This window comes from Limanda limanda, chromosome 12 (genome assembly GCF_963576545.1).
Source record: "Limanda limanda chromosome 12, fLimLim1.1, whole genome shotgun sequence".
Taxonomy (NCBI): domain Eukaryota; kingdom Metazoa; phylum Chordata; class Actinopteri; order Pleuronectiformes; family Pleuronectidae; genus Limanda; species Limanda limanda.
Window position 1 is genome coordinate 4547694 of NC_083647.1, and position 17296 is coordinate 4564989.

General features: G+C 42.3%; 1 protein-coding gene across 1 annotated transcript in view; it reads right to left on the reverse strand.

The window, feature by feature from the left end:
- The window catches only part of kiaa1109 (KIAA1109 ortholog), an 82954-nt gene that overhangs the window by 42045 nt on the left and 23613 nt on the right, over positions 1 to 17296 (reverse strand). Inside the window, exons 26-47 of the mRNA XM_061083148.1 lie at positions 16043 to 16293; positions 15489 to 15729; positions 14804 to 15295; positions 13001 to 13274; positions 12743 to 12880; positions 12541 to 12611; positions 12226 to 12399; positions 10983 to 11103; positions 10651 to 10800; positions 9722 to 9849; positions 9155 to 9363; positions 8771 to 8971; positions 8444 to 8655; positions 7160 to 7311; positions 6463 to 6613; positions 5677 to 5829; positions 5166 to 5403; positions 4798 to 4946; positions 3817 to 4051; positions 3017 to 3178; positions 990 to 1165; positions 69 to 244 (exon numbers count right to left, since the gene is read on the reverse strand). Coding sequence (XP_060939131.1) covers positions 69 to 244; positions 990 to 1165; positions 3017 to 3178; positions 3817 to 4051; positions 4798 to 4946; positions 5166 to 5403; positions 5677 to 5829; positions 6463 to 6613; positions 7160 to 7311; positions 8444 to 8655; positions 8771 to 8971; positions 9155 to 9363; positions 9722 to 9849; positions 10651 to 10800; positions 10983 to 11103; positions 12226 to 12399; positions 12541 to 12611; positions 12743 to 12880; positions 13001 to 13274; positions 14804 to 15295; positions 15489 to 15729; positions 16043 to 16293 — 4254 coding nt within the window. The remainder of the gene's footprint in view (positions 1 to 68; positions 245 to 989; positions 1166 to 3016; positions 3179 to 3816; positions 4052 to 4797; positions 4947 to 5165; positions 5404 to 5676; positions 5830 to 6462; positions 6614 to 7159; positions 7312 to 8443; positions 8656 to 8770; positions 8972 to 9154; positions 9364 to 9721; positions 9850 to 10650; positions 10801 to 10982; positions 11104 to 12225; positions 12400 to 12540; positions 12612 to 12742; positions 12881 to 13000; positions 13275 to 14803; positions 15296 to 15488; positions 15730 to 16042; positions 16294 to 17296) is intronic.

Genomic DNA, 17296 nt, shown 5'->3' on the forward strand with positions numbered 1-17296 from the left:
AACCTATCAATCATTAATCGCATTCTAACGTTGTTTTACTGGTATATTATGGCTCAGAATTATTTTACCTCTTGGATCTTTTGTTTTTGCGCTCCTTAGAGGTATCAGAGTCGACGATGTCTGCTCTTAGACGCTCAAGGTTGCCAGAGAAAGACAGGTGTTCCCCAAAATACATCTTGTAACTAAGAGGAGTGGTGTCTTGAGCCTGGATCCCTGTGTAGCTCAGCAAAGGCTTGAAAACAACCTGAGGGAAGAAAACAGAAAATCAAAGCACGGCATGACAGATGAAGTCTTTATACTCAATAATATAACACAGGCACCAAAAATAGTTTTCTTGTACTGTTTAATCTACAATTCAGAAACTCCAAGGAATGTGACAATTGATAACTCAATCTTTAATCAGTGAGCTGCTGAAATTTTAGCTATTTGGATGATCTCTATTTGGGGAAAGTCCGGACTCAATTGTGACATTATCCAGAGATCAGAGTTTGCCTTTCACATAAGAACACAGCAGGAGATCCTCTGCTCAGTATTCACAACAACCCAAAAAAGATTTAAAGTAAGGGGGGGTTCAGAAGGCAGAGGCAGGATGTAAGGTATGAATTCCACTGCAGATATCACATGTTTTTATTTATTGCTCTTCAACACACCGGTGTCAGCTCTCATCACCAAAAGCTTTGTCTGTGGCTTCTAGGTGTATGGTATTGTTTTTTGTCCTCGGATATTTTTATTCTCTTTGTATTTTTCCGTTTTGCATATGTTGTGTGTTAGAAACGCCATCAATGTGTCGACTCGCTTATAGTGAATCCTCCAGATAACATCCCCCTGCATTCAATTGAGGGTATTTGGACATTTTCTGGAATTTTGACTATAGGAGAAACTCTAGAGCAGGTTATCAGGAGTTCAGTGCACGACTGAAAGCAGCTACTGCCCGATGACAGTTTCGACCAAAGATAAGAAAGAAATGCAGACAGATGCAGTGACGGTACCTGAGCGTCGGCCAGTTGAACAGCAGCCGGACACTGGTTGCCCTCCTCGATGTCGGCCATGTCGTCCTGGCTGGTGCTGTGCTGGGAGTGGGTTCCGTCCAGGGTGTTCTGGTCACTTGACAGCACCGTGTTGAAGTCAGACGCAGAGGGGATTGTGGGCAGGTTACACGTCCCACCTGCGGGTGGCGATAAAGAGGTTTTGGGATACATGTGCTGTGAGGTCAGACTGGGCTGGTGTTGCAGACTCTCCAGTGAACAATGTTCTCACTTGAGCATGTGAGCAGTGGCAGTGTGTGCAGAATGAGTAAACAATAAACAGCAGTGAGTGCTGCAGGCTGAAACACTTTACCACTCAGTTCCTCATAAGAATGACGTTAGAGGGAATTAAGCTGAAGGGAACAATCACATTACTGGGAGTGTTAAGATTAACTGTACGGTCATTTTATGCACAGTTAAGAAATTAAAACAGTCTCATTACTTTCATTAAATTTGTTTGTGCGGAGCTGCTCGGGCGAATTTGCTGTGTTGTCTTTGACTGACACCTGGGTAAGTAGGTAATGACAAAGCTAATCGTGTTAGCCACATATCCAGTCTTCAAAAACACAGTTAACAGTAGCCACACAGGCTGAATTGCTCTGCTCAGTTGTGAAAATAAGAGATATATCTTATTCAGTGATCCATGTGGTTGATTCTTTTGAGTGAGGATGAAATAAATGCAGATCGTGGGCTGTCTTTAACTCAGAGGACGAGTGGGAGTACAGAGGAACTGAGGGGGGGAGCAACGCTGAGACGGAGGAAAGACATTTCAGGTCGTTAACTCTGGTAACACTCTTTGTTTTTTTCAGTCTGTTGAGCAGGAGGGGATGAGTGAGGAAACAACTGTGGCACAGTTACACGTGAGTACAGACAGTCTAACAGAGTCGAGCTAACTCTAATGAAAGCAAACACCATTTTTATCCTTCAGCTAACTTTAAACAACCTGTGCAGGCGGTTGTACTAGATAACCGCAAATAACCAATAAAGTGGTCAGATACAAAAAAAAGTGATGAAAGACAAATTACTCAATAGAGCTCAACAGATTTGTACCGGAAGAAACATTTAAATTTTCTGAACAGAGATTTTGATCATTCGCCGTAATATTTTATCCATCCAAGGACGATTTAACAGAAGCTACAATATTGTTAAAGAATGTAATATGCTCCTGTAGAAGCTACAAGTTCGTATGATATAAACTGCAAACAATTTTTTTCAAATGCCTGTTTTTGCGAAACATGCATTTGGAAAGTGTCAAGTAGTAAACTACCCACAATCCTCAGGTGTAATAGCGACGTCTCTGATTGGTGAAGCTTGCTGTTACCATTGAAAGGTTTACCATGACTGTGAAAATTACGTTGGCAACAATCAGATCATTCAGCGTTGCATTGCGTTCACCGCAGAGCAACAAAGATTTCCCAAAGTGGTGAAAATCAAAAGTCAGGTCATGTGCCGGGGGGGTGGTGGTGACAAGACATCCAGACAACAAAATATTCTGTTGTCTAAATTCACCCCAAATAAATGAAGGCTAAGATCTAACGTTTACCACCGACAGCAGCTAGAGTGACAGAGCTCTACATGTAGGTGACTAATAAACTAACACAGGAGACGAACTGTTTTACTCAGCACACTAATACGTTCACCAGCACCACCAGCAAAACACTAAGTATCTACCCCTGACCTCCTTCTGGGTGAGATGTTTCCAGTGGTTGATACTGGTAGTAGTGCACAGGAGAATCCAGTGGGTCTAATAAAACAACATTATATTGACATTTTGAAATAACACAACAGCTGTTGCAGCCAAGAATGGAGATGTTAGGAATGAGTATGTATTTTAATATCATTACAAAAAAAAAGCTAAGAAAAACAAAAAAAACATTATTTTGTCCTGAAGGCTCCGAAAAATGAATTTATCTTAACTCTGACAAACATGTTTTGAAGACTTATTATCCTTTAAGACCCCCCTCCACACCCCTGGGTGCTCCCTGTCTGACCTGTCTGAAGGCTGTTGTGCTGGGAGCGGGTGACCGGGGACTCCTGGTTTCCAGCTCCGGTCCTGTTGCCCACAGCGTTGGACATCCAGTTGTAAAAGCTGACGGGGGAGGGCTCCGGCAGCAGCGGGTGCTCCGTCAGCACGTCGGTCCCTAGGCTGTTTCCTGAGGCCAAGAGGAAAGAGATTGAGAGTAAATTCCATCATGATGCCGATCTGACATCACAAATGATTATTTTCAACTTGCATCACGGACACACGTTTGGTTAAATTGATTGATATTGTTGATTACAAAGGTTGTGACAAGGACAGGGCTTGTATTGGTTTCCAGCTCTAACATCAAACACACTCACACACATTAATCTTTGAATAAAGCTAAAAAAAATAACTAGGTATTTTTCTTTTCTTTTCACTTTACTTTTTGTTTCCCTCTGTTGTTCTCCCACTCCTTTGTGTTTGGTGAAACAGTCAGTGTTGCATTAAAACCTTAAATGTAGTATCCCGGAGATAATTAAGTCAGGTGATATCAGCAGGGGTCTCTAAATGTTAGTGCGACAAAGTAAATAGCTCATGGCAAACTGACTCTGCATATTTGTTCACAGTGGGCACGGGCCCGAGGACGGCCCAAGCTGCGAGTCTATTTTGGTTTGCCATTATTCACAGCACTGCTCGGTAGAGGTCAGCGTTGCAGCAGGAATGGAAAGCCGGCGGTTCCGTGTTGTTGTGAGAATTTAGTTCGCTCCTGTGATCACCGGCTGCCAGAGCCTTCCACACACTAAACAACAGAGGCTCAGGTGTGAGTACCTGTGCGGGTGAGGGAGCTGCTCTTGGTGGCGGCGGCGGCGGCAGACGGCTCGTTCCTCTGGGGCGTGCCCTCCAGCAGGTTGTGCAGGCTGCGAAAGCTGCCCGTCAGGTTGCTCAGGAGACTCTCCTTCCTGGGGCTGTCCTTGGCTGGCAGCCCCGCGCGGCATACATGAGCGGGTGAGTCAGCTGCTGTGTCACCGCTGGTGTAGCTCAGCGACTGGTACGGATGGGAGCCCTGGGTATGACAAATGTACAGATTACTGAGAGGAGGCCATGTTCCCTGTGTGTCACTTCTCACGAGCTGCCAGTGCCCTTCCCCCCCCCATTTTTAATTAAACCAGTGGGATGCATTGTGCCTGGCATCGTTATGTAAATAATCCAAAGATGAAGCGACCCTTTTTCTGACAAAGGAGCTAAATAGCCTTAACAGATCATAAAATGGTATGAACACATCAGAATTTAATCCGGCAGAGAGAAGAAAATTGTCATCTCTGCACTCAGCGCTTATCAGTCCTGGTGTTCCAGCAGTGAGATCATCTTCACCCCACAGTCATGTTCTTAATGAATCCTAAATAAAACTTTCACTTCAGGGGTTTTTTTAAAAAAATGTTTAAAGGCAACAACTAATGGGTATTTCCATCACACAGTGCTGTTTCTTTTGGATACAGCTGCAGATTGGGTTTCTTTATTAAAACACATAGTTTCTTATGAGGAGAGAATGACAAAAAAAAGCAACAAAAATGTAGAATCTGAGGTAAATCAATTATGGGTTATACCTCCTCACTGTGCTTACGTAATGCATAAGCATATATAACATACAATATATTATTGACTTTTGTTATATTGCTATTGATAAAAATGACATTGCAAGAATTATTGATGTTTTATTGGCCAGCCCCAGCATGCTCGTGTATTAATTACATTTATTAGATATCAGAACAAAACTGAGAAGCACAGTTAAACTGATTCACAAAGTGGTACCTTAATCCTGAGTGCAGACTCGCTGTGTGTGTGGGACTTGGACAGCTTCCTCATGATCTCCACTCCACTGACGGGACCAGAGTTGCCTTCTTTGGGTGGGGGGCGACTGCATGCTCCCTCCAGCAGCATGGTGTGTTCACTCACTGTGGCTTCACAATAATTAAATAAAATAAAACTCCAGGCAGACAAATCTGACTGTTATCACAGCAAATACTGAAGCATTACATTTGCCAAGGAGGATATGTTTTCATAAAAACTAATGGAAAGATTACCACAAAAACACAGAATCTTCTTCAAGTGGGTTTATCAGTCATTCTGTGGTAATAACATAATATTATAACTTCATATAGAAAGCTTTAAGTTCCCACCTGCGTCAAACTCAAATTCCGCTCCGTCAGCGCTGGTGTCACTCTGCAGTGCAGCTCCGTTGTCGAGGCCCATGATGGTCTCCACCAGGTTCTGCTGAGGCTCCTTGGGTTTGGTGATGGTGGGCCTCATCAGACCTATAGCTTTGAAGCCCTGAGTTACCACGATGAATTTCATCCATTGTCGAGCCAAAGCTACCAAGCCTTTCTTTAGAGTGACAAGAGCTGGGACTCCGTCATTCTGTGGTGGGAGATGTAGAGGAGAGATCTGGATCACTGCTACAGTTTCACACTGGTAAAGGATTCATCAAATTTGTGAAGGGCGGCCAAGACCACTTCAGAGCACTTACGATAACTGCCTGCTGTTTTTTATCTTTATGTGCACATGGGTCCAAGTGAGACCACATAATTTAATTTTATGAGTGATCTAGCTATACAGTACATGGCCAAGTTGAAGAGCTTTTTTTGCATTGGCACTATGATAAAGTGTGATATTCAGAAGCTTTGCACAAACCATGGTCGCCTCCTCAATGACAGCGTAGTCAGCCTGTTGCAGGTAGCGGTGCAGGATGTTACAAAGCATACAGGAGGGATTCTCATGCAGGTAGCGAGCTCGTTTGGTCTCGCGGTTGTACTTGCTCCGGATCGGGATGTGGATGCTCTTTTTCTGTTGGGCGACGAATACAAGACACAAACAACTGGGACATTACAGAGAGTTCTGAACTTATAAACTTATTGGAAAGCTTTATTTAAATTAAGTTACTTCATGATTTAAGCCAAAGGACACTGGATATTCTTCACATGTGGTCCTGGGGGACATTTTAACATATGCACTAGTATCCCAGTTATTATGCTGTTTTGAATATATACATATATAATCCTGGTTCTGTGCAGTGGCAGTGACAGCAGGACACCAGCTACAATGGAGAGCTTTAAAGGGATAGTTCATTAAAAATGAAATTCACTCACTATCTACTAACTACTATGCTGCCAATAAGGTGGAACAAGCAAATCGTTGACATGATGCTGAGCTCACAATAAGGCAAAGCGGTCACGTTAGCCACCATACAGGTATAAACAAATTGTCGGTACACAGTGCTGTTGTAACCGTGGTAACGTAAAACAACACAGGCGCCTGCACAAACGGCAAAGTTACATGTAACCTGGATACATAAATTTATGTCCACAGCAATATGGAAATGTAAACATCAAATATCAAAATAGGTCATAATCAGGATTCTAGTGCGTATGTAAAGGCAGTCATAGAATAGTTCTCTGTGTCTACAGATGTATTGCTGACCTCAAGAGCTTCGGTCATGATGCAGCCCATAACAGCACACACACGCAGGGTGCCCTCCATGTCCAGCTTCCGTAGAGAAGATTTGAGCTGGTCAATGGGAACCAACCAGGCTCCGATAGCAGGCGTGGCTGTGCTGAGCAGATTTAATTGCCTGTAAACACAAGATTCAGAGGATCTTTAATCACCTTATAATCTTATAACTGTTAATTAATACTGTTTATTCTGAAACACATTTGCCTTCTTCATCTCATGTTTTAGATACAATGCTTGGATGTAAATTAAAGGATTTTCTTTCTCTCACAGTGGTGAAGATGTTAACCCCTCGTTCTCAGCTCCAGGTGCATGGCGAACTTGGTTAATTGAGTTGAGCTTTAATAAAACTCAGATAAACAGTATAAATCTCAGAATGTACCTGATGGTGGGCGCTTACAGTTTGACGACCTGTGAATCTGACACATCTGACAACCGTTGCCAGGGGCACACAAGAGAGAAGGTTTTTCCTCCAACTGATAATATTGTACTTATGATCCTGTACTGCTGCACCTGCACTGCTATTCAGCGTACTGTGCATCAGCCAGAAGACATCTTGTTGATGACAGAATGAGGTTTCCTATCCGTGTAGTTTAGACACAAGTACTGATATTCTGTAATGATGTGAAGGACTTAATGTGAGACGGTGCATATAGGTCAGACATACCTGGATATGGCCTGTGAAGGTGAATGCACATTAGTTGGCGCGGCAAAACTGAACCAGATTTCTCTGATGGTCAGCTTCATGCTGCTGGAGTCAGGTGGTGGCGGCATGAGGGGGAGGTCTTTCTTCAGGTCGTCCGACTCCACTCCTTCGTCCTGCAGAGCAGAAGAAAACTGGATCATGACTTGGGTTTAAAATGGGTCTAGTTACGGCTTAAGTAAAAATACAGGGCTAAGACACGCCTAGCCCACTCCACACACAAATATGACCAACTGCTTGCTAAAACTAAGTCGCCTAGGTTGTCTAGCTATGACGTACGACTCCAGAAGCAGCACACACACTTTTCCACAGAAATGTAGTATTAGTAAGATGCTCCCGAGTTTAGTGACAGCCAAGACCACGGCTGTCCAAAGCTTGAACCGGTGTGTGTGTGTGAGAGAGACAACTGAGGTTCAGTTTCTGCATAGATTTGAAAATGAGCACAGCTTTCCAGATTTCAACTCAGAGGTGGTCGCTAGTGACATAGAGACATCTCAATCAGCTGACTCTATGGAACATAACATATTGAAGCCATAAATAAAAATCAAAAACAATTTGGGATTAATATATTAAAACCAACACTGATGTGTTTTTTTCAAATAACAGACATATAATTTGGTTTACAGCTCGAAAAACACATTTAAGTGTGCGGTATGTCTTTCTCCTCTCTATGAAGCAGTCTATAGAAGTGTATTAATTTAGTGTGAAGACAATAATGACTTCAATCAGCGACAAACAGCGGCTATAAGCAGTGACATTTGTATGTTCAGGGAAGATGGAAGAAAATCTGATGAATATTTCAGGATTTATTGCTGAGACTGACTCAGCATCAGCCTTTTGTTTCTAATTTGATGCTACACACAAATCCACCTGCACTTTATGTGACATTTAGGATCTTGTTAGCTTACATTGGATTAATTTTAATGCAGTTAGCTAATGGGAGAAAATACTGGCTATAAATTCTGTTCTCCCATTAGGGAAATGCTGAGACAAAGGACAACTTTGTCATGACTGCCATCACTGTCAGAAAGATATACATGGGTTGACCTTATGAAACACTGATAAAAGAAGAACATTCTCACTGGGTTGCAGCAATCAAACACCATGGTTAAATATGGACATTCATTGAGTTGGAGCACATGAAAAACAGCAGAGTTTCAGTTCTGGATGAAAATGAAGTCAAACTGAAAAGCAGATGTGTCTTTTTCAAATCTCTTTTCTGAATGAGAATTTTCAAATAAATCTTACCTGGTCCTCTGAGTCTGAGTTTTCATTGGCATCAGAAGCAGGGCTCATAGGATCATGTGCCAGGTTGTCATCTGAGACGTCAGTGCTGTAACCACTTCCTGTTTGAGATCCCGTCGACCCATTGGACTTGGGTATTCCAGTCTTCCCTCCAGTGTCCGATTGTCCCATCACACCAAACGCATTGTATAGAATGGCTCCTGACTGGCGGCCCCCTATAAAATAAAGTGTAATAAATTAAATTTCCCATCTTTTTTGAGTCATCTTTAAATCTTTCAGGACAATAATAAGCAGCAATGACTGCGGCTCAAAGAGTTAAGCATGTTTCACCTTTGACCGTGAGGTTCTCGATGCCACATTCAAACATGATCCAGCCCCATTTCTCAGGAGATGTGGTGAAACGACCCAGATCGCCTGAGATGCCCTGGGCATCCGTCTCATCTACCAGTGAAAACTCCTCCATCTCCTCCAGGCCAAACAGCACTTTGGACTTCTCAAAGGGGATGGCTGTGATGGCACAAGTGCCGATGTCTAAGGAAGGAAAATGTATTTATAGAATGTACATTGCCCAAATGTCACAACAAATGTACACAAGTTAAAAAGGTCTTAATGGTCTTTAAGGTCTTAGGTCAAATAAGGGCACATTGTTCATGGGAAAGTCCAGTTGCACGGGGGCTCAAACCGGGACAAAAGGGAGGTTTTATCTGAACCAACCTGTCAAGGTTGAGTCCAGGCCCCGCAGCTGACTGTGGATACGGTGGACGTTGAGCCTGGCAGCGATCTCTTTGCCTTTCTCGATGCCAGCGTTGGAGCGCAGCGAGCCAGATGACTGAGGCTGCATCTTCGTGGCCGAGGCGTATTTTTCCAGCATGACAGAGGGTCGGCCGTGTTCGGTCGTGTTGGGCGTCTCTTCTACAATTCCCCTGAAAGAAGCAGAAAGCAAATGTGTGACTGTTTCCCAGCTTGACAGCAACAGACACAAGTTTTTGATTATTTGTATCTAATTTGTATTACTGCACTTTGACCACTTGTGCAAAAAGAAACTACTTATATTCATCTTACACCCCTACTGGATCTGAAATCAATAGATGAATAGGAGCATATGACAACAAAACAGCAAGAACTGAATCTCCCTGCAGGCAGTTTAAAGCATTAATTAATCGCAATTTACAGCAAGTCTAATCTCTCTGTGGACATGACCCAAAATAGCTTAGTCAGTGTAAACACACGCACACAAACAAAACAGACATCCAATGACATAAGGAGTAGTGTAGGCATTACCTGTTCATCCTGAACTGGGTGGCGATCCTGTCGAAGCACAGTGCCACCAGTGACACGTGGGTGACACTCTTGCTGGAGCAGGACGGTGACCCCTCCTCTACAGAGGCCTGCAGGAGGCAGAGGTTCACCTGCAAGGAAACACAACAAAACAAAGAGCTGAACCAAGCTGAACTAAACACCACTGGGCTGTGTTGTATTCTTCTTTAAAACATGTTTTGGTCTACAGCATATGAAGAATTACAAGAAGTGTAAAAATAGCTAAATGTTGACTTTGATGGGATACCTGCTGGAATATCTCAATACTGAAACAGTACTGCGTGCATGTTCTAAATTATTTACATTTTACATATCTTTGATAATAAGATATATTTGTATGTAGCACCCCAGACAAAGTTATAAAAACACGCACACCATTTGATTAAATAGAAAACTAGAACATGTGCTCAGTGGAGCACAGACCTTTATGCTTTTTCACTATGAAATACCAGATTTACATTAAGTGTAATTTATGTTTATTATTTTAATGCGTCTTCAGTTGTGGTAATGTTCTGTTAAATGTTTGTCTTTGACATTGAATTGGAACATTTATAAATTGAATCATTGGGTTGATGTCAATCAACGTTGGATCAAGGTCCTAGTGTTATTAAGCTTTGATACCAGAAGTCCACTACACTTGAGTCAATGTGAGTGCTCTGATGGATAATATATATCATATTTAACTGTGGCATAATTAATAACAAACAGTATATTCCGATTTTTAAATAACTTTGAACAATTGAAAAAATATGGCTTTAAAAGACAACCCTACACAATGCAGTGAGCGTGTATTAACCATCAGAATGTAAAGTGATGTACAGCTACGCTCATGCTGCTGTTGAAAGTCTCTCGGTCAGAGTTGGCCTCTCATTATTCAGGGTCATGGCTCTCACCTTGGGGATGGAGACGTTGGCTTGAAGGCCCTTGATTTTCACATTATCTGGTTTGACAGACAAGTCAGTCTGCCCGTTGGGGAGGTTGATGGAGCCGGGGGTTGTGCCCTCTGTCTTGGACACCTTGTGCTCCTGCTTGCCTGTTTGGCTCTGAGTGGATACAGATCCAAAACAGTGAGACATCAGTAAATGCACAGAAAAATGTGTGTTAATGAAACCTTTTTTTCCAAATCTCACAACATGTTAAAACACATATTTCACACTGTAGAAAACACAGAGGGGAATGTGTTTCCGTTTTTCATGTCTGGTTTGGATTAAATCATTTTACTCACAGACTCAGTGACTGTGGACTTGCTGATCTGATAGGCTTCATTGAGGACCTTCCCGTGCAGGTCGTCCAGAATCGTTGCAGGATGTCGAATACTGACAAAGTGAACCATGGACTCAATGTACCTGAAACACAGAAATGACACAGACACATTAGAAATGATTTGTTTTACCTGGCTGATGATATAACACTGTTGTAAAAACGCAAAGATGAGAACTGTAAGAGCATTGTCATAAATTATTTCCATATTTAATTATAATCACTTTTACTTTTGCTGCTTTCACAGATTTCCAGATGTTTTCCTGAAATTTTCTAGAGGGGCTGTATGTATGAACCCAAATTTCAGAGTCAGTTGCTGCAGAAAAACTTTTCCTGCCACACCCCCGTGGAATGTGATAAAATACAGCAGTATGTGAATACTTCAAAGAAATTGACAGCGAGCATGTGTTTTTGTCGTATTATTTCCAATATTTATATCTCATTTTGATAATAGAAGTGTTGTACACATGAGAAAACGTAATAGTTGGAAAGATAATGAGATTCGAGGGCTTTTGGTGCTAAGGGCTGACACTACCTTCAACTTGCTGCAAACATATACACTGAAATTTATACCACCTGTCCTGCGTGCTCTACCCAGGCACCACCCCTCACCTGAATTTCCTTTCGATTTTCCTGATCACGTCTGACTCAAACAATCTCCTGCTGCATTGTTCATATGTAAAAGGCAGACTCCGAAAAACGCTGAATGTTCCAAATCTCATTCTTGAAAACAGCTTATGTAACCACTTGAATTCTTGCCAGTCTTTAACCTCCTACCTACAGTTTAACTATCAACTAGGAGCTCCATGTTCATACTTTGTTTCATTGTTAACCCAGAAGTGTTGGCCTTTGGAAAACTCAAGATTCAAACTGGTAGACAACCAAGAACGAGATCAGACTCTGAAGCACTGTCAGCAGAATTTTAGAGCCAAGCTGTAGTGTGGGCATGGGGATTGAAAAGACTAAAGGTCAAAAAGCAGCATCAGGCTAAAAATAACTTACTGTGTGAGAAAGACTGGGAAAGACAGATTCATATTTATCAATCAGGATTTTTAAGGGTTTACATTAAACATTTAGATTAAACATTTTGTTTTCTGAAAAGTAAGGAAGCACAGAGGTGAAACAGAAAGGTAGTGGAGAAAAGACAATTAATATTTTACGAGAGATGAAACAACACACAGAAAAACAATATGAGGCCTGGTGTCTACCTGTCCAGTGATTCAGCCACAAGGGGCGTGAGAACCACATTGACGGCCCCCTTCACCTCCACAATGGCAGTGGTCCTGGTCTGAGCTAAAGGCTGCTCCAGAGCCCAGTCGTCTGTTGCTGTGTCCTCGTCTGTGGTCTCCATGGCTCTCTTATCCAGAGGGGTGTATGGTGTGCTGAGGACAAGCAAAGATAACATTTCTGATTCTGCAGCACATTTAAAGGATCAGTCACAGCTGCTGGAAAGAAGCAATTCATCATTCAGATGCACCTTTAAGTCGTTTTAATGTAAATAAAAAAAAGGTAACTTTAAATACCTGTTATTGTCTCCCATGAGCTGAATTCCTCTGTCCAGTAGAGAACTGGCTGACAGGCCCTGCTTTATTACCTGACATGCAGAACAAATATGATGTATTTAAGATGAGCATGCTTTTAACAGCTATAACCAACACACAATTCTAAAGTTTATAAAAAATGTATACATGAAATACCAACTACTTTCAATCATTAGTCACAGACCTTAAAACTGGGTACGGAAAGCTGGTCAAAGGAGGCGGAGCTCTCTTCACTGGTGGGCGTGTCCAGATCTAAGGGGCGGTGAAGAGAAGACTTGGAGGTCCTTTTATTGGTGGGTTGCTTGACTGACCAATTTGTGACCTGGCAGAGCCGGGGAAAAAGTCAATGAAGTGACAGTTTACTGGTTATATGTGTATTTAAAAAACAAATAACAAATGTTCATTAAAGATGAGGATATGGAACAGAAGTCGGACAATGTACCTGGTAGTGGGCCAAGTAGTTCTGGTAGCACGCCATGACGTGTGGCTGTCGGGTGACTAGTCCGGGTTCAGACGTCTTCTCCGCCTCCACCGAGCTCTCCTCCTCCATGGCCAGGGCGGAGACAAAAGAGGCCTGTGACGTGTGGCTGGGGAGGGGCTGGGGTGGGAGCGGCGGCAGGAAGGGGGGCATCGGCAGCGGACGTGGCTCAGTGATCAACTCTCCATTGAGAACATATGTGAGGGGACCCTCAACGCTGTGGTAGATGGAGCTCCGGCTGAGGGAGGTCAGAACACTTCTCAGTTAAATATGTCAAAATACTTGTTTAGTTGAATAATGTTGTTATACATTCCCACCTTGTCACAATAAATCAGAGATGATTTAATCATAGTATTTCTTTCAGTAGCATTACAGCCAATATTAAATTCTGACACCTGAATGGATTCTTTGTGTTTGTGCAGAGGCCGTATCAATCAAAAGGCGTGCTGCAATCAACGCAAGAACATTTAGGGGTAATATAAAAAATGACAAGGTAGCTGCGTAACAACACTGAAATCCAATTTGGGAAACACACCAGCAGTAAGTGGCTGCCCAAGGATCAAACAACTAATTTGCTGGAGCCCTTCTGCATCACACTCATGATCAAATTAAAGCAATGAATGAAAACTGCAGCGTGTATCACTTGGGGCAAGTTGCTTTACGCGATAAAAATGTAAAACTTGTTGGGTATCAAACATAAAATCTCCTGACACCGTTAATGTAATCGTGTATAATGTGTCATCAAGACATTTTTACGGTCAATGCAAAGTTATTAGCCTGAGTCATCAAAAGTTATATGACCCATGTGTTTACCGGTTGTCATTACAACCTGCAATGGTTTCTAAACACAAACACCAATGCATGAGGTTTCTGTGATATTTTCTTATGAACCCAGTTATCATGAAACATTGAGAAAAAATAAGGACAAAATAGAACAGTATTTGTTTTTGTAAAATATTGAAACTGCTAAAGATAGTTTGACAAAAAATTATGACATTGAAGAGGCATTGGAAATGTGAAGTGACTAATCTGTTGTGAGGAATGTGTGCTGTACTCTGCTCCATGTTTGTGACTGTATTTAATTTTACCTACATTAGTTTCATTCATTTATTTATTTAAACTATATTAGTATTTTAATTGTAAATATTTGTCCTTCTCGTTATTTTATATACTGCCATATGTTCAGTTTGGGGGAAGGTTCATTTATGAATGTAAATTGATTTAAATGTGTAAAACCAATAAATATATCTTTAAAAAAAAAAGGTTACTTGACATTTCACAGCAGAAGCCGTAAATTTGAAATGAAAAAATTAAATAAAAGTCAAATGTGTGCACTCATCACAATCTTAAAATGTAAATCATGCAGGGTGCTTCAGACTGGCTCTTGAACATTATTCATAAAGGGTAATGCTTAAAGCAACCTGGTATTAAATCATCTGCTGTAACACAGACAAAGTAGGAAACTCTCTGATGTACTGTAACTGTGAATTATGTTACCTTATCTTCATATTTAACTTGTCCTTGCAAGGTGTAACAGTTTCACTGCATATACCATGGTAAGAAAATCGATGGTTATCATACCATGTACATGTGTTATTATGGAATTGGAAAAAAAAAATCCTAAAGAAAACTCTTACTGATCAATCACATTTCAGGTGTGGACAGTGTTCCCCTGGCTGCATCTATAATAGCTGAAGCTAACTATTTTTAGCTCTATTGGCAAAATATTCATCGCTCATTGAAATTCATGTCATCATATCAGCTGACCTGTAGTTCTCCATGTGATACGGGGGCTGCTGTGGCTGCTGCATCTGCTGCCTCCTCTTCTTCTTGCGGCCTGGGTACGTCCCTGGACCCTCATCAGCGCTGCTGATTGGCTCGAAGTCCTCAGCGGCAGAGAAGTAGGCCTCGCTGTCGGCCACGGACATGCTAGAGTCAGCAGAGCGGTACTGATGGAACGTGTTGGAGTCTGCTGACGGCGTGAAGGGAAAGGAGCCGTAGCTTCTGCGCTGCCGGGGTGAATCCAGGACGTTCTCATCGCTGCGTGAAACCTCGCTGCTGAACTGGACGCCTCCAGACAGCACTGGGGGGGGCTTGTCGGTGAAGACGGCAGCTGAGAGGCTCTTGGTGCTGCCCAGCCGACTGGAGTGTACCGAGGACTGACGCTTGAGAGGAGAGCAGAGGGGAGAGCGAATGGAGGAGCGATCCTGGGAGCTGTTGGGGGAGACTGGTGAGGCTTCTGGTACTTCCCCTAGGGTGCTGCAATATTACAGGAGACAGAATAACGTTTAGAAACAAATGACTGAAATTGAAAAATCAATGATTATACTTGTAGGCGGAAAATCCTGCTTGTGCCATTTAGTGGCTCCAATATTCTCTCCCGACTAACAATTGAATTTGAAAATTCATAACATCACAGAAAAAAAACAATGAGTAATTCTATGTTACTCACTCAGCAGGGCTTCTGCCGTTCATGGGCAACATGCGCTCCTCTGTGCTCGGTGAGGGTGTTTCCCTCTCCCCGGCCAGCAGGGGCAACGCAGCACTGGATGAACTGTTTTCTTCAGATGAGGAGGCGGAGCTGTGGCAGCGTTGAGGTACCTGGAGACTGAGGTGCTGCTGTCCACGCCTCTCAGGCAGCTCAGGAGGAAGGCATGGCGAGTGTGTGTCCATTTTCAGTCCAGAAACTCTCCCTGAGAAAACACGGAGAGAGCCCTCTTTAGATAAATGCTATCAGATGTTATATTTTATCTAGACACATTTAGAGAGTAAGACAAAAATAAAAAGATCAATAATAAGTAAGTGTAATAATGCACTTATTTCAAATAGTCTCATGTAATAAACCCCCAGATAGAAAAGAGCTAATTGTTTTAATATCAAACTAAACCATTGTGGATCTTAAGTTATCATCGTTTTCCACAAGATACCCCTACAGCAACTCCAGGAGGAGAACCATTACTCTCAAGGAAATAAGGAGCTGGAGAAGAAATCCCAGCAAAACCATACCGTCCACTCTGGATGTTTCCTTTGTAATGATCCACTCCCCAGGCTGTAGCAAGGACTGGCCATAACACATGTCTGACTCAGAGCTGGAGGAGTAGAAGGCAGAAGAGGACGATGGCGTCAGCTCCTCCAGCCTGAAGAAGTCCAGGCCCATGTTGGTGCCTCCGAAGAACCTGCAGCCTCCGAGGCAGCCGCAGCGGTTCCTACTGCGCTTGTTGCGGATGCCGGGCTCTTCTGGCCACAAGAACCAGAGTCTGAGGAGTGGAGGAGAGGAAAATAAAGGAAGAGAAAGACCAAAGAATAAAACAGGGCTGAAACAATGAATCGATTAAGCCATGGGTTATTAACCTTTGAATTTATTGTCAATTATTTGAAAATTATATTCAGTTTGAGTGGTATTTTGCATTGCTCCTTATGACAGTAAAGTGAATATCGTTGGTTTGTAGACAGAATAATACAATTGAGGATCTTGGGGTTTGGGAAACAGATCGGCAGATAGAGTAGATCTAATAATAATAATCATTTCCTCATTCAGTTAATATGTCTTTGGAAATGGTCAGTCATCCAGGCCTTGGGATATCCAAGTGCTAAAAAACAGGTCAACTGGACTTACAGGGATAATTCACAGAAAAATGAAAGTGCACTCATTATCTAGTCACCACTATGCCGAAGGAGGGGGGGGGATGAAGTGGTTGAGTCCACAAAAACACTTTTGGAGTCTCAGGGGTAAACAGTGTTGCAGCCAGATTTCAATACAATTGAAGTGAAAGAGACACTTTCTTCAGCAATAAAAAAACAACGAAACACTGCATAATTTAAATGTTTTAAGCCTAAATGACTGAGGTGCTTCTGACCGGAGACCGCACACAAGCTCTGGCCCTGCCATGTTATATATTTTTCTATTGTTTTATTATGTCTGAAGAATGTGTCAACTTGGATGCAACACTGTTTACCCCTGAGACTGCTGAAGAGTTTTCTGGACTCAAACACTTCCCCATGCCCTCCATCGAGTGGATAATGAGGGAATTTTCATTTTATGGTGAACTAGCCCTTGTCATGTCCAACTACAAGCTAGAAAAGAACATCTATACCGATAATGGCCCCCTGTAGACCTTTTATCATGTTTAATTCATTATCCAGAAGGAGGCAGATATCCAAGCTTATTATAACATACAATGAGCTGTATATGACAGAGACAAAATGTTGACTTATAATTATGATGTGAACATCAGAATGGCAATTGGTGACTTATTCTAC